At 35.4% G+C, this 23,083-nt stretch overlaps 1 protein-coding gene across 1 annotated transcript in view; it reads left to right on the plus strand.

Moving 5' to 3' along the window:
- The window catches only part of LOC126835818 (uncharacterized), a 47,934-nt gene extending 30,377 nt beyond the window's left edge, over positions 1 to 17,557 (plus strand). Inside the window, exons 2-17 of the mRNA XM_050568645.1 lie at positions 1,722 to 1,869; positions 3,662 to 4,043; positions 4,118 to 4,173; positions 4,305 to 4,361; positions 4,557 to 5,924; positions 6,805 to 6,968; positions 7,127 to 7,272; positions 7,657 to 7,706; positions 11,252 to 11,326; positions 11,399 to 11,485; positions 11,569 to 11,675; positions 15,056 to 15,411; positions 15,487 to 15,649; positions 15,730 to 15,874; positions 16,640 to 16,838; positions 16,949 to 17,557. Of these exons, the coding sequence (XP_050424602.1) occupies positions 1,722 to 1,869; positions 3,662 to 4,043; positions 4,118 to 4,173; positions 4,305 to 4,361; positions 4,557 to 5,924; positions 6,805 to 6,968; positions 7,127 to 7,272; positions 7,657 to 7,706; positions 11,252 to 11,326; positions 11,399 to 11,485; positions 11,569 to 11,675; positions 15,056 to 15,411; positions 15,487 to 15,649; positions 15,730 to 15,874; positions 16,640 to 16,838; positions 16,949 to 17,104 (3,659 nt within the window). The 3' untranslated portion in view covers positions 17,105 to 17,557. The remainder of the gene's footprint in view (positions 1 to 1,721; positions 1,870 to 3,661; positions 4,044 to 4,117; positions 4,174 to 4,304; positions 4,362 to 4,556; positions 5,925 to 6,804; positions 6,969 to 7,126; positions 7,273 to 7,656; positions 7,707 to 11,251; positions 11,327 to 11,398; positions 11,486 to 11,568; positions 11,676 to 15,055; positions 15,412 to 15,486; positions 15,650 to 15,729; positions 15,875 to 16,639; positions 16,839 to 16,948) is intronic.
- Positions 17,558 to 23,083: the final 5,526 nt, after the last annotated feature.

Below are 23,083 nucleotides of genomic sequence, written 5' to 3' on the forward strand. Positions count from 1 at the left end.
TTGATGGATATTCCGTCAATACTCCTACTAAATTGTATGCTTTTACTCGTTATTATTTATGTACTCTATTCTACCAAGGTACTCTATAATTTCACCAATAGAGTATCATTTGACGTTGAAATATGTTCTGTGGATGAGAAGGACAGTGCTAGAAAATAATGAAACTATTCATTTTGTACACAATTTTCACGTTTTGAACAAACATTAAAATAATATCGTCTGAATTCTCAACTGAAACCGGCAAAACCACAATGATCGACCACTCAACTCATGAATCGCTAAATAAAAAAAAATTATAAACAATTGTTTTTTGCTAACTTCGAGTTAAAGCTCAAAAGTTACACGAGTAAAACAAATAATTTGATTTATGCAGTACTAGATCATAAAAGATCATGAAATTGCATTTAGCCGAAGTATGGAAAACTAGTATACTTTTATACCAGCCGCCAATCCCAGGAATCTCTTTATCAATCATTAGATACCATAAGATAAGGGATCTGATCCCTGGTATCTTAACTCGAAGTGTTTTAAATACCGACACGGTCCAGAAATGGGGGAAAAATATCCGGGAAATTTGTTCGGGTAAGTACTATGTTCCAAAAAAATGGTACTACGTATTTGATTTGAATAATCTAAAAAGAATTCTGGAAATTATTGCGGGTCTATAGTTTTTGGATTTAGGTTTCTGGTAGAGATACGGTTTTTGGGATTTTCCGGTCTGAAAATAGATTTTCTTGTGATTTGGACTCGGGTTTAGAAAACTGTTTAAATCATTTTCGGTTCACCCGACTTTTGCCTAGGTTTTCTCTACTCGTTTTGACTACGTCTGAGGGTTGTACTCGCGGTTAGTTTGGCCACTCTTGTTGTTTTCAAGTAAGGAAGAATGGCGGTGATATAAATGTGTGACGTCCTTACAAATATCAGATGCCGTTAGAGTAGAATGTTATAAATATTAAATACATAATAGTAAATCGTTACTTTATACGTTATATGTATAGAATAATAATGTCACATCTATCGTGCTTTTTTTTTTTTCATATAAAATGTTTTAACCTACAGCAGTTATTTTGATCTTTACATGGTAGTCTCGATATGCCTACGTAAAACAATATCGTTTCACGTGCCTGTATAGAAACGTTATTTGTAGTGCGATGCAATGTTAAATAATTCCTTTTTACGAATATGATTTTACATCAGCAGCCCGTAAAACACCAAGTTCTTTGATGCTTAACGTGCATACGACTATATGAGTAATGCCTGTCATAACAATGTTATTAACGCTATTGTTTTTAAATATACGATTCAGCCGAAAGAGATTTTGAACGATTAAATTTTACACAATACATCACTGCGAATGACCTTGTCTGGAGTCTGGACCATGGCTGAATTCTATGAAATAGAATAAAAAACATTTTACTCATATTATTACTTATCTTTCCATTAAGTATGTAACTATTACTAGTTTGGTATTCATTTTCACGCATGTGATAGTTATTAACATACAGAATGGTTTTTCTTATAACGCACTCGGCTTATACTCCGTTTCATTGTTAAAATATTTTCAAAACATTATGAATGCCACCCTGAAAAAATTGTCCGTAATAGTGAACAAATTCTACGTTTCGATTGTACTCATTCAACATATCATTGTATTTTATCATGTTGTTTATAGCTATTGTTTAGCTCTCTAATGTTTTTTTTTTTTTTTTTAAATGTTTAAGGACTATGCGAAGAAAGGCGGCAAAACGGCGAATTCAAATGCCCCGAGGAGTTTGGATATTATCCACACCCCAACGACTGTTCTCAATACTATGTATGCGTGTTCGGTGGTCCTCTTTTGGAATCGTGTACCGGTGGACTAATGTACAGGTATGTGCGCTAATATTACTCCCAAATACATCAAACGACGACCGTAACAGGTATGACTAAAGACGTACGCTGGAGTTTATTTTGAATCATTTTTTTTTTGGCATATCGTGTACCTATATAAAAACAAAAGTATAAATAAATTATAACAATCAATAGCTTAAATTCTACAATCGAAAAGTGTACTTTTTCTCCCGTTTTCAAAAAACCTATGTGTTTAAAATAAAATTATCCGGTGAAGAGCAGGTCGGAGCATTTATAAATCGCTTAGTTCAATAAATGACAATATTGAAAAATCAAAACTGCGAATCCGACCACGGAGGCAAGTGAAGCTCAATTTTTGTTTAAACGATATACTACATATCACAAACTTGAAGATAAAAAAAATGTTTAACGACGTATACAAATATTTATTTTATTTTTTAAGCTTAATTTTTCCATAATATGATATAGTGTATACTATATACTAAAATAGTATACTATTAGTTACAATAATTAATAAACTAACTATTGAATTCGCTGTTTTTTTTTGTAATTTGCGCCATTTATTTTTTGAAACGTGTCACTGTACAGAGTACAGCGACGTTATTACCTACAATCGCGAACGTCGATGGGTATTATACATGTATCGCAGATATACGAGTATTATAATCTAAACTCTAAAGTGTGATATATACCACTTTCACACATCTGAATGCTGACATATACACAGAGCTGACGTGACGCAATGATAAATAAAAAATACATACAGATATATTTACCGTTGGTTCATTAACCAAACTTGATATAATAAAAAAAAAAATCATAAGGCTCGCGTGTGCGTTTGTGCAGTTCCTTTCAGTTAATGAAGCCTGTCCTCGTCCGCTGCTCGTACACACAATTATTATTATTATAATATAGAACACACGAACAGTTGAGAATGTATTTCACACGAGTTTAACTATTATGACGACGTGGTCATAATATGCGCTTTGTTCTCGCTTACGATCAGATTATAGATATCATTACCTGTAAACCATTAAACACATACAGCGACCAGTTGGCGGATTTAATTCTTTCATTATTACACCCAGACCTGGCTTTCGACATTAAAATATAATATAATAATTTATTGCATAACGTCAACGAGCCAATACGGTCATTAAATTCATTACCGTGTCGATTCGTATCTTGATCACTTGATCACTTTATCTGTGTACATTTTTTCTGTACATAGGCCGTACCTACTAAATATCCAACATGCCACTCACTTGGCCAGTCGAAAAGAAACTTTTCGTTGTTTTTATATTGTTCAATCATTATCAAAGATCATTTTTTTTTAATTTAATTTAGTCTCTATAACGTATAAGTATTCTTCTTTCTCTGGTGGACCGCCTGGATTTACTGATATCTACTTCGTCTAACTATTTTGATATTTAATTTTTTTCAACTTTAACGACGATATATTAAATTGACCATCGGCTCTGTACCAAAAAAAAAAATCGTGGTTTTAATGGCGTAATTCGTAACACGCTCTGGGGTATATCGTTATTAACAATAATCAAACATTTTTCGTTAAATCAGTATAATAACTGTAATTCAGTATTAGGTTTTGTCACGCTCGCGTTATGATACCGATCGCTGGCAAAATAAACCGTATAAAGAGTATGAAGGCTAGTATTGCAGGTCTTCTCCCGTATGATATTTATTTAAAAAAAAATAATCCGTCGCATTGTAAAACGAGTCCGACATCATAGAATATATAATTTTAAACCATAACCAACCCGTTAATACGCATCATTATTTGTTTACACAGTCACGAGCTACAAACGTGTGATTGGCCGCGTAACGTGGGATGCGGCGCTGAAACAACTGCCAGTCAATCGGATAACCAAGAAAACGCTTTGGCGCTGACGCGGTCGTCGCCTGACCGCCAGAGACATCCGTCGGCACAACCCCAGCGAGCCACGCCGACCCTATTCGGCAACCAGCAGACCCATCGAGTTCAACAGGCCCAAGAACAACGTCAAGTCGACGACCAACTGGCTAAACAACAACAACTGTACGAAGAAGAGGAATACGGAGCGATCGAAGACGACAGCGATAGGCAACAGAGAGTGTACAGAGGACAGCCGTCGACGCTGGGTCAAGTAGCCAGAGACAGAGACGGTCTGACTAAACATAGAAATGTGATAACGGTAATAAAAACAAACGAACCGACGCATGGTTGGCGCACGCATAAACTGTACTCGAGATTTTCTTCGTTTTCTAGCCATTCGCGGGAGTAGAAAAGAACAAACAGTTCCAATTGCCAAATCAAAACTTCAGGTTAGTGTTTATTTTTGTGTTTATTTTACTTTTTAACACCGATTTGCACTCGTCGGACGACGTTATTCGACTTGCATAACTTTTTGATACTTGACTTTTTTTTTGTACGTATTTTATACGTGTTGAAACAGAAACGATACGAAGCAACACCGCGTTAAACAACGTTTTAAAAGACAGACCCGACCAAGGTAAACGACACACTATCACAATTATTAGAATACCGACTTATAAGCACATTTTAGCGTACCATCAGTACTACAAGCGTCGTAGACAGTAGTATTGTAAACGTAACTTGTAACGTGTATTATAGTGTAGCGATGGTGTCGGGCACTTGAACGTCTAAAATTGTTATTGTTTGACACCGTGTTTTTATTAAATAACAGCCACGACGGAAAGACAAGACCGAGACCGACTGAGATGACATTGTCGACAACCAATTACGCTTTGCGCAAATTACCCAAACACTACCAGGTACCCAGACCTTCGTCTTACGTACCCATAACAAACTCAGACAATTCGCAAAAACACAAGCGATGCTTGTACAAATCCCAAAGATACCCGGGACTTTTGATCCCTTGTCCGTCTTCTCGTTTTCGGGTACCGCCGTCACTGCGTTCACGTGATAACGAGGACGATCAGTCCGCGGACGACGAGAGTTCTAGAGACAACGAAGAGACTGTCGACGACAAAGGCGAGTACGCCGATTATCCGGAAAACGAAAACCAAGAGGAATACGAAGAAGAGGAAAATCCTCAGTCGCACAATGCCGACCAAGCATTCGAGCACTTGGTCAACCGAGTGAGGTGCAAGAACAAAAACTGCGACAGCGACGAACCCGGGGGCCAGGAAGAGGACGCCCGGAACAACCAGGAAGAAGACGATGGCGGTGGCGGGGAAAACCAAGAAGGGAACGTCGAAGAAGAGGAGAGCCAAGAGGGATCGCCCGACGACAAAGCGGAAGAAGAGGAGGGAGAAGACGAAAAACACGAGCGCCCTCAGAAACACAAGGCCAAGCCAAAGCCGCCGAGCCCGAAAGCGGTAAACGCGATGAAACCTTTGACGATCGCTCATAACTATAAGCCGGCCAACTTCACCAAAATCAAAAGGAAACCTACTCCGCCGCCTCCACCTCCTCGTCCCCATCACCACCCGCATCATCCCAAATTGACAGCTTACGACGACCGGGACAAAGGCGAGGCCCAAGAAGCGGAAGAGGAAGACAGCCAAGAGAGTAGCAGGCAAGAGGACGTGGAAGAGTACAACGAAAACGACGAGCTGGCCGACGACGAGTATTACTACGACGACGAGGACTACGATGCGCCGCCGAAAAAACCCAAAATACCGCAAAAGCTGATCGGCATCGACGGCATGAAGTTCGACCACGAAGGAGACGAACCTTCCGAGAGCATCTACAAGAACACCGTACTTAAAAACGTCTCGAAAACCGGAGACGCGCACAAACCGTACGATACGGGATCGACGGTGGTCAACTCGTATGACACCTTACCGCAAAGGCCCAGACCGTACGACTCGGCCGCCGAAGCGTATTCTCGAATAAAAGACAAAAACAGACCTCACGACCAGCAGACCGCCATGCAAATGACGGTCCGCGACACTACTGTGGCATTAAATTTACTTGAAGAACAAACGACTAAACACAAAGTGCCCAAAATTAATACTGACTGGACGACGGTGTCGGCTGTAAAAAAATACACGCCGAGACCGACTGTCCGACCGAACATCCTACAAAGGTGAGACGCACCATGACTATTACTCTATTACTCTATTTTCTTTTCTTCATAAGACCATTTCTTGTAGCGAATAAAGACGGCCTGCTCCTCTCTCTCTCTCTTCAATGCGCTGTCTTCATTTGGGAATACCCGCTGCATCCAGTCTGTCGTCATTTCTCCCATGAATGTCTTCCTCCCTCTTCCTTTGCGACCATTGATTCCTTCTTCCACTATGCTGGTTATGAAGAAGTTAAGTCTTATAAGTTTCCTATCATCTTTTCACTTCTTGCTCTCATGATGTGAAGCAATTTTCTTTCATCTCAAAGAAGTTCTCAATCCAACTGATGCAAAGTAAGCTTCTCCACGTCCACGTATCCATTACTTCTAATTTTCTTTTACCTCGTTCAGTTAATGTCCATATGAGCGGTTGAGAGCAAAAGTTGTGTAAGTCACGAATTTTCAAAGTTGAAAAACGAAAGGTTAAAGTACAAAAGTTCCTTTTCCACTTGGCGGAAAATAAGCAAAGCGCGACTCACGCCATTTTCGCAGGCAATACCTAGATTGAAGGTAGAATTATCGCCTGTTGGCATTACTTCAGATTGGGTGGACATTTGACTTGCAGCAAATTTTGCGCTCGACCGCTCATATTTCACAGCCATAAAGCAATACAATCGTATTACACAATATCATCTTATTTCTTTAGAAGCAAAAATAACCCGGGCGTAAGTATATCCTACAACGTTAGAGAAGAACGCCCAATTTTTAACTTTACTAAATAGACCTTATAAAATTACAAATAATCATATACTTGCATACAAAACAATATTCTTGACTTGCGGTTTTATGCAGATAATCATAAGTAAGATAAAGAACACCAACTAACCCAATTATACAATTTTAGACCACAACAGATCTCTGTTCCGTCTTACGCGATTGAACAGACGGTGCCACTTGTGACCACATCTAAAACCACCGCTTCCACAGTTACCCGCAATGCATCACAGCAGTACGACCCTACTTTCTATAATGTTTACGATGACGACTCCGAAGTTTACAAGGACGTTGGTAAGTAAATCGATTCTTTCTTGTATTGTATCGTTTTGGACGGCGTTCGATCGATCACGATACTTACTTAATTGATTTCATTTCCGCAAGTTGTTTCATTTATATAGGCATTGAAAATATTATGAAGTATACTTTTAAAATTATATACTAATTTACAGACTACGGTCAGTTCACACTTTCGTCGGTGAATAACAACAACAGGCTTAAACCTCAACCGGACACGTTTAGAGTATCCGTACCAATACCCCCTCAACCCACGCCGAGATACCAAGCTAACACATTTCTGCCAGAGTATAACCTTAAAGTAATTGTTATTTTATATTTGTTTAACCATTTTTATAATTAATACAATGATGATTTGTATATATATATTTTACAGGGGTGTATTAATAAAAAAAACAATAACTATATTACAATCGTAAAAATATTTAATTATAATTGCAAAATGTTTTATTTCTTCTATTGAAACACCATAAAGTTAATATACGAAGTAAAGTAAAAAAAAAAAAAGGTTATTGCTCAAAAACAAAAGTATAATTCATTTTTATACTTTTTTCAGAAATATAATATAAACAAATCATCGACAAATAATTTACCGTACTATACTAATTCGAATAGAAATACTAAACAGAATACCATTAAAGCATTTTAAAATAGTTTTACTCAACAAGCTAATAATCGTTTACAGATCACTGAGGAAGAACCTCAACGGGATCAACAGACCAAAGCTACCTACAGGTGAGTGATAATTTTTGTTCGCATCGACATTAAACATAAATTTCGCATACGGTTAGGTCATTACATGTTTGGTTAGATAAACGGTTAAACAAATTTATCATGATATACACGACCATATGACTAAAAAGATATGTAAATAAGGCTGTGCGGATTTATTATTGTTGTTATAAAATAAGCGTGTGCGATTCGAAAAAAATGGTGGGCGTGTGACGTTGTTTGTACCTTATTGTGATTATATAAAGTATTTAGAATGTAAATGTGAAAAAAATTCAACTGTATATATTATATTGTTGTAATAATAATAATGAAATCGTACGGTACTAAATAAATTGGAATTGGTGCTTTACGTTTTCTAAAACGAGTGTCTCTATATTCCATTAGTCATAACCTAATAATCTTTGAGTAAAACATCCACCTCAACTTGCCTTCTTTTGCCTCGTTGTGTATATTTTAATACAACCGTACTATTTTAGCCTTATTTGCATAGTGACAACTCACATACATTATACTACCACTACCACTACCACTACTACTACTACTACTACTACTATATTAATATCACAAAAAGCTAATATTATTATTGCGGTTATCACACCAAAGTGTAATATCATTTGATTTGTACATAAACCATCTCCTAATTTTTTTTGTACATATTATATATATAATTTTAATTAGGTCAACAGTCGTCGGTGTAAACCCTATCGTCCCGGACCGCTCGACCTTTACGTTCTCCACGACAACGCCTAGTACTCCCTCGACGGCTTACCCGTTCGCTTCGTCTCCGTCGTTGTTCTTGAGGCCTCCTTCCCCTCAAGGAAACTACTTTTGGACCACTTTTCCTACTACTGCCCTTAAGCCCAAATCCAACCAGCAAGACTTCAGAATAATCGTAGACCCGTACAACACGACGCGGTACGAGGTGACCACGCATAGGGGCACCGTCAAAACGAGTCCGCAGTGGTTTAAACTCAGAACTACCCCTTTCCCGTCGCCGACCACGACGACGACCTCCACCGCCAGCAGCTCCACCGCCAGCACCTACCACTACCACTACTACTACGTCGTCGACGACCGCAAGGTCTGCGGACACCCAGGACGACCAGGAGTATGATGTCGCGGTCGAGGGCGACGGGTCGGAGGAAGGCGGCTACATCGACGACAACTCCGTCGAGAAAACCAGTACGTCTTCGTCGAGCCCTTCGCCGAGCCCTTCCGGTTTCCGAATTCCCAACCGTTTCCCATCCACTGTCAAGAGCGGTCCGAGTGTTCAGCCAGTCACGGTAGCGGCGCCCGCAAGCAAAACGACGGTGACAGAATGCCGAGAGTGCAACGAAAAACCGTCAAGGTATGGAGGACGATATCGAGAGCCGAGTCGCATATCAGATTTATCAGAAATAAATTGTTAACGCTATTATTGTCATTAAAAAAAAAAAAAAACCGAAGAACAAATTTCTTTTTTTTTCGTTATGCCGCATAGACAGCACGATTAATGACAAACATTGCACGACGTAATAAAAATCAGTAGTGACCGTACGGATTGCATTTATCCGTATTGTCTTGAGCCATTTTTTCAATCATTGTACGGTAATCACGCATCGTTTCAATTTAAAAACAACAAACAATAACACACTTATGAATGAAGGTGCAAATCTTGAAAAATAATTATGAGCCTGACCGCTGACGAATTGAGCATAAATATATATTTTCTTATGTGCTATTGCACAACGGTACACAGACTTGCAATAATCATGATACTGTGATTGTTCTGTTTGACGAAATTATTTTATCAACGAATTTATGCGAAAATTACTAACATACTTGTGTTACATGTATTTTTTTAATGTAAGCGACGATTGCGACTCGTCGAATAGTATAATATATTAAAAAATACTTCATCACATTATCAAACATAAACTACGATGTCTACGACATGTAATATAGTCATGTTTTGTTTTTAAACATATTGATTCGAAAATATCTCCAAACTTTAACATTAACATAAATAGTTTTATAAATATCGCATTTCATAATGTTTTAGTGAAATTATCTATATTAACGGATTTGGATTAAGAGCATTGAAATATATTATACACGCTTTTTTTTTTATCTTGAGCAGTGATTTTGTGAACTAATTGAATATAACGCTACTTATTTATTTTAAAAAAACAATCGCTTCTATGTGTGTAATATGTTTTGTGATATAGCATTAACCACAATTTCGCCTTGTCACTTTTCTGATCTTTCCAATTTTGGTTGTTCAAGTTTTACTTGTGCCCAAACATAGTGCTCTTTAATTAACGTATAACATTGATACATAATAAAAACAAATGTTTGATCATTTGTTTTTATCGATTTATTTTTTTCTATTTCGTGGAAAATTTTGCGTTGAAGATTATAATTTTACATGCATGTGTATACAAGACTTAAATAAATATAGATATACAATCATTCAGCTTATAACAGCCTATAAAATCAATGATATTATATACATATTAAATATTGTACAGAAGATAGATGAATTTAACATAGCACTAATTTTTCTCTAAAAATAATTGCTTTTTGTAGTTTTTATTTTTGAAAAAAATGCTGTGTATGGTATTTTATAATATTATAAAAGTTGTGAAATATTTAACTGTTCTGTTATAAGATCCAAAACCAGTCTTAAAAAATTACTTTTAAAAGTTATCAAAACTTAAAATTTAGGATGGGTGAGGTAGAGTGCGGTTAACTAGTATGCACTGATAATAATAATAAATATGCTACATTCCATCCTTCATCTCGTTCTAAATTCCAAACCTTAATAACTTAAAAAATAATTATTCAAAATTGGTTGTCGATCAGTTAAAATGTTTAATAATTTGTTGTTAATTATAAAAATAACTATTTAAGTTTCAAAACTTGAATTTACCAAAAAAAACGATAACATATTTGAAATATTAACTAAAATGTTAATAAAAAAAAACTGCAAAATTGTAATTATTTTTTTAATTATTAGAGAAAATGAGAATCTTACGTTAAATTGATCTCTCTTTATATAAAAATACAATTATACGTACATTGTATACTCAACAATTGACAAATTATAGCTGATAAATATGCTGATATGCAACGACTTTTATCAACTTCATTGATGTATATTATTATTATTAGTTTTTATTACCTGATGGAGTCTCTTAAATATTGGTGGCGGTGACTACTGACTGGTAGAGTACTGTGACATATACCTATGTTCTTATATTTTATCTTTTTCGGTTTTTTTGTTGCACTCGTACTTTATTACACGTTTCTATTTTCTGCACTTCGTGTAAAATGACGTTGCGCTTTTCTCGTCCAAGTATAAAAGTAATTGCATCAACTTGCTTGTATAAATCGCAAAACCTATCGTATTACGGTTACTGCCTACGTCTACAAGCGAAATAACGCCCATAGTTTGACTTAACAGGTCAACGGTGTTGCCACTGCGTACCATCGTTATAATTAATATTATATAAACGCATTAGGTTTACGTTTTTGTTGATATTAATTTTTTGTTTGTAATTGATTAGAGGCCGAGTGAGGGGAAGTGCAACATACACGACGGCAAGCAGCAATGATATCGACAGGGGTACACCTTTAGCTGGGTATGTATACTTGAACTAATTATACAATCGGTATAAGAAAGAAAACGAATGTATTATTTCTATTTTGAACAGGAGAACGCGTCCTACATTGAAACCGTCAACGTCGATTGTTAGCAAAGCGTCTGAATTCGTAGATGTTTACAAGTATCCGCCTAAAAGGTAGGTGTACGGTGTACCAACGGCATTTTATATTAATAATGCATCCAAGACTTATGTAAGTTATGTGTTTTTTACTATTTTAGACCCGACCCAATTTATCCGACTCCGCAGCCCGACAAAACCGCAGCCAAGTGTCGCAAAGACGTTTGCCAATTACCCGATTGCAGCTGTGGCGGCAAAGAAATTCCAGGTATTATAATATTATAGTCATTGGTAATATCACATATAGGGTTGATTCTTGGATATACTTTTAGTGAGATGCTAAAGCGGTCAGATAGAGTAATACGTGCAGATAAAAATGTCTCTACTTGAGTCCTAAGCAAATTATTCTTAATAACATGGCTCTTGAATTAAAAAAAGTAATTTAACAAAAAACAATTGAAGGGCACGGGGGGAAAACGGTAGTAGTCACATTATGAACATTTTAGAGTATAGCAAAAACAAAGTTCGTAAATTCCTCTCCCTCTTACAAAAGAACACACAAAATCACATTAAATGCTATTCTAATCAAAAATGTATTAATTTAAACAATCTATTGACATGAATAAAAAAAATGAATGGCTTAAATTGAAAAAAAAAATTTCATAATGTGACTACTACCGTTTTTCCCATGTGCCTTACAATTGTTTAAAAAAGTAAAACAGTAAAATGCAATAAAAAAAACGTGGTGTTTATAGCGCAAATGAATCAAAATTAATTTTAAAAAAACTAGTCTTAAAAATATTCACTAGAACAAAAGTTGTTTAATTTGTCAAATCTTTGTGGGCCACCTTGTATACTATAGAAGGGCTACAGACCAAATCCGAGTTTTTGATATTTAGTAATTACAGTTTTTAAAAATATAATAATGCAAATCCTTTTCAATCCTTCAATGGAATGTTCGCAGCATCCGCTCTCGTTTCTCTGATCTTTCTCACTTACCATGCGAACACCTATGCTATTTTACTCTCCTTTCGAAAACCTAGCTTTTACCAGGAACACAGTACCATTTACCCAATTACAACATAATATGCTGTGATCATTTTGATGGCTATGGTGGTGTTGCTATTGCAGCCCATAAATCTATATAGATTCACCCTTTATCTTTAACTTCCTCTGTAAGTTCTTTGCTCCTATATCATCACTCCATTGACCTCGTAGGCATTGAGGCCTTCTCGAATAGTTCCTCTTCCCTCAATATATTGTCCATATATATCTTTTCTACCTCAAATCTTCCCAAATCTGTACTCGATAATAATTTTTTTCTTGTTATTAACAATTCCATTCTGGCCGGTGACCTAAACGGTCACTATCAGTTTGGGACTCTAATAATAATATCAATCTACGTGGTGAAAACATTTTTTTCCTCCATCACACACTCCAATTTGATTTTATTAAACACTGGAGTTCCTATCCGTCACAATCGTCTATCTTGTTCTAACTCTGCCGTCGACTTATCTATTGCTTCCACTAACCTTTCGCTATCTCTTCTTTGGTCGATTATTGATGATCCCTTTGGTAGCGATATTTTCCATTTTTTATTAAACAAACACTGGTTTCCCCTTTTCTGTGATAAAGTTGCTCCTTCTTTTGTTTCCTCGCATAATGAAGCTTCACCCTCCATTTTTCCTTCTCCTTCTAGCTCTAATTTTAATTTACATTTTTTAACTGCCTCCTTCAATTGGAAGCAACTTTCCTTGGCTTTATCCTCACGCTCTTTCCCTGCTGTCGTTCTCGTTGGTATATCTATCCTGATTCTAAAAAGTATGTTCTGCACTGCCCTTAATCACTTATAATGTGTTTCAAATAATCTATGGTTAAGCGGTATTATCCCTGACTCCTGGAAACAGTTCCACGTCATACCCATTCCTAAGCCAAACTCCTCTCCTTCCTCCTACAGACCTACCGCTTTATTTTCTGTGTTTTGCAAACTGGTCGAGTACATTATCAAATGTCGTCTAGATTGGTTTCTCGGGAAAAAATTAGCTCTCCCTCTCTCTTCGGTTTCCAACGGGGCATAGGTACCATGGAATGCCTGTCCTCTCTCATAGGTCCTACCTATAATTCCTTCCATAATAAAGAATATCTGCCTGCCGCCTTCGTCGATATACAAGGCGCATTCAACTCTGTCCATATTCCTACCCTTATTTCCCGTTTGACTTCTCTAGATATTCTTCATGCTCTTTGTAACTTTATCTCTTCCCTCTTTGTTGTCCCTCTCTTACTTTCTCTTCTCCTTCTAGACATACCATCAAAAGACATACTTATAGGGGCTTACCTTAAGGTAGCTGTCTTAGTTCCTCACTCTTTAATATTTATATTTATTCCATTTCTCAATACTTGGCCAATTCTCAATTCGAGACTTTATTATATGCTGATGATGTTGTGATTTTTACCTCACATAAATATTAAGATGTTTCCATGAACATTAATCAGCTCTTCTCAAACTCTCTACTGCTCTTTTCTCTTCCTTATTTTCCATTGCTCCAAACAAAAGTAAATTTTTGCATTTCACACGGAAACGTATTCATCTTTCTCCGTCTATCCTCCTAGAAGACTAGCCCATTTCTACTTCTCCCTCTGTTAAATACGTTGGCCTTATACTTGATTCTAAACTTAGATGGATCCCGCACTATCAGTTCCTCTATGGTTTGAAAACGCGTTGGCCCAATTTTTTGAAAGCCATTATTGCCTTTAATTGGAGCTCTCATCCCAATTCCTTACTAGTTTTATACAACACAGTTATCCTTTCCTTGGCTTCCTTAACTCACCGCTGATGGTTCTCTTTCTCTTAATTCAGCTGGTTTTTCTTATATTATCCCTACACTTAATTTTTCTTATTCTGAAAAATTAGTTTCTTATGCTTCCTGCTTTACAGCTGAATGCTATGCAATTATCAGTTCCCTTCAACACCTTTTTTCCCGCACCTATCCCTCTTCCTTCCGAATTCCGCCGTCTAATCTCCCCCAAATTTTTTTAAGTTATTACTTAATTCCTGGCAATCCAAATGACACTCTCTTCCTCATAATTATGCTGCTTGACATAGAGCGATTTCTCCTACCATTTCCTGTCGTCCTTGGTTTTGGAACTCTCCCTTATCTAGATCCCTTATTGTTTCTTTTACCAGACTTCGTCTTGAACATAACCTACTTCCTGCTCATGCCTTCCATCTCTCTCTAAACTCATCTCCCATTTGTACCCTCCACCACGAAGCTCCTTATAATTTTAACCACATTCTCCTCGACTGGAGTATAGAGTAGGGCTCTATACTCCAACAGAAAAAAATAAATAATGCAAATCTAAATACATTTTTCCAACCTAAAAACGTTATACTAAAAAATTTGGCTTCAGAATTTTTTTTTGTAATTCTAAAAACTCGGATTTTGCTCAACTCTGCTATTTATGGTAAATTTGGGAGGTGGGACCGATCACTGGTCCTAGCCAACTGGACGTAGAGGCGAAATCCCTAGAAACCTGTAGGATACTTGATTATGGGGATGCGTCAGCGCTTCCAAAGTCCAATTACTCGATTCACTGAAAAATCAACATATTGAAACAACTATACCAACCGTACGCCATTATTTTTTGTAGGTGATTTATCGCCTGAAGAAACACCGCAAATGGTCTTGTTGACTTTCGACGATTCCGTGAACGACTTAAACAAAGGACTTTATGCTGACTTATTCGAAAAAGGCAGAGTGAACCCCAACGGTTGTCCGATAAGCGCTACTTTCTACGTGTCTCACGAATGGACGGACTACAGTCAAGTGCAGAACTTGTACGCAGCCGGACACGAAATAGCGTCTCATTCAGTATCACATAGTTTTGGCGAACAGTTTTCGCAAAAGAAATGGACCAAGGAAATCGTCGGCCAGAGAGAAATCCTTTCGGCTTACGGTGGAGTCCGACAAGAAGACGTTAGGGGAATGAGAGCACCGTTCTTGGCCGTAAGTGCACGTCGCCAAGGACATTAACTGTTACATTGAAATTACGTTAATTTTTTTTTTTCCTATGGCTATCAGGTCGGAGGTAACAAAATGTTCAAAATGTTGTACGACAGTAACTTCACGTACGATTCGTCCATGCCCATTTACGAGAACAAACCACCTAGCTGGCCGTACACGTTAGATTATAAATTATTCCACGACTGCATGATACCACCCTGCCCCACCAGATCATACCCAGGTATCGTATAAAAATGATTAGGCAATAATATCTCATTACCTATATTAACTCATCGAAAAACATTATAATTCATTTAATAGGGGTATGGGAAGTACCCATGGTTATGTGGCAAGACTTAAACGGCGGAAGGTGTTCTATGGGTGATGCTTGTAGTAATCCTCCGGACGCTGATGGAGTACACAAGATGCTAATGAAAAACTTTGACAGACATTTCACGAGCAACAGGTAGATCTAATCGTTATTTTAAATTAGTTTTGCCATAAATACTAGAAATTAAGCATAACTCACAACCTAGAAAACTATATAGTATATATATTACCATAAACACAATCAATGGGTGGTTGGTGAGATAAACGTGAATACACATAAAAACGCCTCTATTTTAATATATATATATGATTTAAGATATTTCTCAAAGATTAAAATATATAAAAACAATTAAGCTAGTTAATATATTTTCTCATGAACACATACCTAACCATAATTCTTGGGGTTATACTTTACATGTCTATTCAAGTTTATATAACGCTTATTAGTTATAAAATTATTGTTTAAAATTATATTCGCGCGGACTGCGGAAGACATATAAATTTGTCAAATGGTCAAATAGTAAGTGTTTACTGACATTTCTTCTTGTTTATGAATATCATGTAAACTATGGCGTGTAAGTTAACAACTATTTGTGTCGTGAAGAATTAAAAAAATACTTAGTTATATACTTATATTTGATATGAACCAACTACTGTACATTATTTTAAATTAATTAAATGTTGTCTGATGTATCCACTGGTCATTAACTTAATGACTCGTTAATAGATGTATTTTTTAATACTTAAATAATTAACCAAATGTTTTATGGTCAAGGTTTTGGCAACTAATTAAATTTGAGTTACATAATTAACATGGTATTTCACCCTTAATAGTGTTCAACATTTATTTGTAAACAACTAACTGGTACGACTAGTTACTAACATTTGTCTTTGTTTTTAGAGCACCGTTCGGTTTGTTCTATCACGCAGCTTGGTTTACCCAACCCCACCACAAGGAAGGATTCATTCGGTTCTTGGACACTATCGTGGACATGCCTGAGGTGTGGGTCGTCAATAACTGGCAAGCGCTCCAGTGGGTCAGAGATCCGACTTCCATATCTAGATTACAATCATTTTCGCCTTTCCATTGTGATTTTTCGGTAAGACTGTTATGAAATCCCGAGCGCCATCATACTTTTGAAAGGGTTTAAGCAATCGTGGTTATTTCAAACATTCGACTTATTGATATGTTTTTCATTGAATTCTCTAGGAGAGGCCAAAGAAATGTAACAACCCAAAAGTCTGCAATCTGTGGCACAAATCCGGAGTTAGATACATGCGTACATGTCAACCGTGTCCCGACGTTTATCCATGGACGGGAAAGACTGGAATTAGGAGTAGTCGGATTGACGACGGATCCGAGTGACGACATCATTTTGACAAAGGCCAAAAATTTGTGTTAGGACATAATTATACTTTTTTTACGAATAAATTATGAACAATCATTACTATTAAAAAACATGTGAACACTTTTTCACGTTGTCGATCACACGGTATCATTTACACGACGTTGAAAAACTGTATACATGTACAACAAACAACAAAATATCCAAATACCAGCTCAATAAAATATCGTTAGCCACAATTTTGCCAATTGGTGTACGTTCATATTGTTTTACATCCGCGAATATTTATTAAAAACCAAGCAATATCTAAAAATATTTCCCATCCAACCCGCCCCCTCCCCCATAAATGTTAAGTATTGTATAAAATTTAATAATCTTACACACGCGAGTAAAACGACTATATTGTAAGTATTTGTGTAATACTGTTACCTAAGTTAAGTACTATATAAAAATAAATATCTAATGAAAAAATATATAATATTTGTATAGTAATTATTATGTTATTTGTACAAAATTGTTTTGTATATATATATTTGAATACATCATAATAACATATATACCAACCATTATAATAACATCATAATATGATATTATTATGGGGCTACTTCATATATCTAAATAATTTGTATTATACTTAAAAAAAAACCTCATCTTGTTTCACATCTTTGTGAAACACTGTTCATAATGATAATTCAAAGGGCACCCAATGTGTCCCGGAAGGGCATCACTTTAGTCACGTCTCATAGAATTGTGTCAACGCAATTTTATCTATGTATATGGGTTACAGTCTCGACAATGTTAAATGGGTACATCTCGGTCAAAAAACGTGTGTTTCGCATTGATGTTCATTTTGAAATCCAAGCAGACAAACAATTTTACGGGCCGGGATTTGAACTAGCGACGGTCCTCGTCGGCACCACCACACCTTAATATATTAGGCCCCCTCGTCCGGTGGTATTTTCATTGCAAATAACTAAAATCAGAAGTTGATACAATATCGCCATGTTTTAACGCTAATTCTAATTTTTTTTTTTTAATTTTCATTTCATTTCCCGAGCTCCCGGCTTGCACATCAAGTTTTTTCAATTAAAAAAATATAGAATTTCTACTGGTAATTTAGTACAGTTAGCATATGGTATGTTTATTATATAAAAATATAAAAAGTAGCAGTGTATGACATGTATATAGATCACCACCATTCATAGATGGAAGTATACATCATTTCCGTTTTAGACGACGGGGTAGATGGATTTTCAATGGCCAGGTCTGCGATCAGAGGATTATGAAAAAGGTTCCGCCCAATTGATTTAGTATTATATTATATTTTAATTTTTCTAATTCGGACAGATATTAATTAGACAAATAATTGTATCATAAAAAAATTAATCATTTCAAATTTTGTTTATGAATTTTTAAAAATCCTATAAATTCACACACACACACCGCACTATTTTCATTTTTTATTACAAAGGTAATACTGAACTAAAATTTATTGCGTATAATTTTTGATGATTTGTTGTTCGCATAGTAACTAGTGCGAGTAAACAATTTTGTTGATTTTATTTTGTACAAATGATTAGTACGTATATAGTTACACAAGCTTGTAATCATTTATCGTTTTGTGCTTGTTGGTTACTAAATGATGTGTGCGTGTAGACGATTTTTTACAAATGATTCTCCGTTCAATAACGAACGCAATAATAATTCTTGTTCAAGTCGTGAAGGCGGTATGTCTTGTAAACTTAATAAATCAGCAATAATAATTGTCAAATCACGTGTTGTTTGTTTTTCAATGGAACATTTATTAAAGGTCAGAAATTGTTTGGAAACAGCGAAACATCGGTTAATTTGGCCGCTTTCGAAGGGACTCGTTACAAAAACAAATCTGACAACAAATCAGGTACCTACCTAATTGTGTTGATTGGAAACGATTGCAAAGAACGTTTAAATTTATCGTATAACTAATACTACGATGACAAGTGAAATTTGAGAAAAACATGTAATCCCATTTTTCTTTAGATTGTAAACGATTATTTGCAAAAAAAAAATCGCCCGTCGATCAAACTAAAGGACGTGTCCCCGAGACACTTGATGACAAATATCCAAGTAAATAATATCAGTTTTACATAAATGTAACAATTAAATAAAACGTGTCAGTTGATTTTTATTTTTAACTCGTGACGCGTGTAAACTATAATGAGGTTGAAATTTTGCTCACAATTTTAGACAAGAAAATATATGACGGCCATAAGTCGACCTTATACGGATTTTCGAAAAAATTACCGCCCGAAGTATGTGTCCACAAAATTTACGATAGCGTACGGGTGATCATTGATATAATGGTACAATCGACTATTGAAGTATCCGACGCTTACTACCTAAGACAACTATTTAAATCAATGATCCATACGATTGACGATACATATGGATGCACGAACCACTCTAAATGCGTAGTTAGCAGTAACTAATAATTTGTATATTATTATAGTGTATTGACATAAAATATTAATTATAATAAATTGAGTTCCGCCCTGACGTGTTAAAAGAAAGAAGAGAGCCATTTTTTTTTTGGAAATAACTAAACAAATAAGAGAGATTATAATATAGAAATTTATCAATATACCTTTGGTCGCCTAAATTAGGCGGGCCTAGGAAAAAGTGTGTGTAAGTGATAATTGAAGACACGGGGATGTGTGCGGAGTGAATAAAGAAACAGTGATAGTCGATGGATAGAGATTCGTAAAGAGAGTGTATATTCAGTCTGAAGCGTTCATAGGTACATAATTGTATTGGTCATTGGCATATGTGTAGATAAGTGTAGATATAGATTATGATAAATAGTTGGGGTTTAAAAATGCAATTATTATCCGTTGAAAGTATACGCGTTTTGGAAAAAGAATTTTAAAAATATTATTCAACTGCGAAAATTAATTATAAAAAAAAATTGCAGTTTTGATAGTACCAATATAATGTACACTAAATTCAACGTGTGGGCACTGGGCCGCGCAAGGGACGAACTATTTTTTTGGATATTTTTCTCAAATTATAGTTTATGAAAACCTCGAAATTGTCCGCTCATCGCTGGGGGGCCCCGACATAAGCTTGGCACACAAATGCCATGATACGCTGCATAGTGTTTTTTTTTTTCGTTTGGTTTTTACCAAGGGGGGGGGGGTTAAACCATAACATCCCCCTTACCTACGCCAATGGCTTCGATAGTATTGATACGTATGTATATCGATATAGAATTATTATACGAGTATAATTGTTATACTTTTTATGAAAATTTAATAATGTTTTTTAAAAACTAAAAAACATGTCTGATTTCTAGAAAATTCACGCACATAAACCTCGTACAACTACAATGAAGTTGTCGGGCGGAGGAAGTCACCATCAAAAATCAATGCTAACCACACATGCACAAAATAAAATATGTTGTACGGAGCCGCTTCATTTTAATAGTTTAAAGAAGTTAACTGCGTCCGCCGCTTATTATGGATATATGTGTGGAAGAAAGCATGCGAAAAAAAACAGCTAGTATAAAAAAATTATCTAGTCTCTACCTATTATTATTAAACCAGATCAAGTAGATAATGTGCCTAAAAAGTATTTTTATCAAATTAATAACCTATAAGAAATCTACAACATTTGTTTTTCTCGAGTATTTATAGATACTAACAAGGGTAACAAAAGTTAGAAAGGACAAGTTAAATCAATCGATTAACCTTTTAAAATTACTACGAAGTACCTACAAGTCATGGTTTATTTCAAACTAAATTCGCATGTGCCCAAAATTAAATACCATTGTAAAGTTTATAATATTCTTCAAACATATTATACTTATACTAGCTGCATTGCCCCGACTTCGCTATGTAATGTGCCAATTTTTTTTTAAATTTCATCCTAGCTAACGGAGAGTGCGTTGGTTGCTGAAGGCTGCTGGCTGCATTGTATATCTTTAACGATTCTAATGCAGAATGTTCAAGTTACAAATAGTGAATACAGTAATCTAGTTCTTCAGACCATAACTTGTAAACAACATATTAAAGAATAAATATGTCGCTTGGGTCTTCAAGATACAATATTGTAGCTATTGATACAAGTTTATTAATTTATAGAAAACGAACCTTTAAGTACAGAAATTATAAAGCTAAACTAAATCGTCATATCTCAATACTACAGTCGTATTTAATTTAGTGGAGGAATACTCTGTTTTTTATTTAATCCATACTTAATTAACTTACTCTATTACAATACTTTCTTATAAACTACATTTGTCATCTAATTATTTGCTGAATAGATGTATAAATTCTTTGGATTTCCCACTCTAGAGCAAGCTACATATAACATTCTGAAGCATTCTCGGCCACTTTGGCACTCGATTCCCATCTCCTTCGCCGACTTCCCCTAAGAAGTCCATTGGTGCGATGACCGCTTTTGACACTAATGACCCCGAACCCTGCAATTCCAAACCGAAATCTTCTACATGGAGGGCAACCATACCACATAACCCCCACGAGGATGCGGTGGTGGGTTACGGAGTTATAGTGGCACGAACGGACAAACACACTTATATTTTATTATGTATTACAAGATTTCAATTATAAATATATCGTGTCCCTATATTAACCATAACTTTAGTTGGTCTGACTATGTTAGAGTTTAAACTAACAAAAGTTAATATGGGTTTCTCGAGAGAAAAAAAACCGTTCAAAATAATTGAATGTACTTTAATATGCTTACAAAATAAATTTTAAAAAGGCAGTACAGTGAGGTCGGGGCATAGTGGGCACGGAGAAGTCACAGGTCTACAGAATTTATTTTAACTGAAAGTGATTAAATCGCTTTCAAATAAACGCTTCGATGCGAATCTGTGGATAGTATGTTCAAACCAGTTATAGCGGTTTAGAAGATACCGTGGGACCAGCTATAATGTACTTAAATTTAATATTTAGTCTTGTGCGGGGTGGATACGATAAGGGTTGATCGTCTGTCTATAAAAATGTTCAGTCATAGTTATCCATATATCGTAATTAACAATGTAACGAAAATATTTTCATTACCTGTTTACTGTTGATTCAATCACACATAGCAACGTAGAAACTGACTACGGCCAAAGTGTAAATTTACCCTATTTTTTTTTTTTGGTGTTTTTCCTTAATAAAAAAAAATTTGACTACAGATTTTTAAGAAAATTGTATATGTTATATTTCCATTTTAGATCTACCTTCGGTCTAATTTTCAGATCTAAATCTCTAAAACTTTGAAAAGTGAACTGAAGAAAAAAGTTCTATCCCTTCTAAGGGAAAGGGTTTATGATATTTTTGGGGTTTGTTAATGTTTATCGATAGTACTATATTTGAAGAACAATTCATATAAATTAAGAACTTTTTCGACTATTTTTTAAAAAGTTATAGAGCATCGTAATTTTAAGTTGAAAAAATTGTACATTTTTCGGGTGTTTTTCTCGATTTTGATGGGGAAGGGATGGCCAATTAAAGCACCTTCCATGTATGATTTCTGATCTATAGAATTGCTACACGAAGAAATCGATTCAGCGGTTTACGAGGTATCGTTGGTCCAGACATAAAAATAAAAACACATCATTGTAAAAACAATACCTTCTCAGCTCCACACCGAAGCTAAGATATTCACAATTACTGTGTAATCAGAATTATGTAAAATATTTAAATCTGTTTTCTTAAAACATATTTTATACACTAAAAATGTTTTAATTTTACTTAATAATATGATTTATAAGTTCAAACAACCTTCATCTATTAAAAACTCAGATATTTTTCTTAAAATTCTTAAACAACATAATATACTTATTTTAATGCAGGGAGTATGAAATTAACTATTCTATCTATAGCAGTTTATAATATTCAGTATCAAAAGATTTGTATTATGAATACAATATATTAGTAAACTTGCATTAATCGAAAAATAAAAAAATTATCTTATACGAATATAGTGACACTAGTGTTGAAAAGCTAATA

The sequence above is a fragment of the Adelges cooleyi genome, unplaced genomic scaffold, assembly GCF_023614345.1.
Source record: "Adelges cooleyi isolate 19-005CV unplaced genomic scaffold, UGA_ACOO_1.1 ACOO_flye_CR_arks_rails_tigmint_CR_PRNA_23, whole genome shotgun sequence".
Classification (NCBI taxonomy): domain Eukaryota; kingdom Metazoa; phylum Arthropoda; class Insecta; order Hemiptera; family Adelgidae; genus Adelges; species Adelges cooleyi.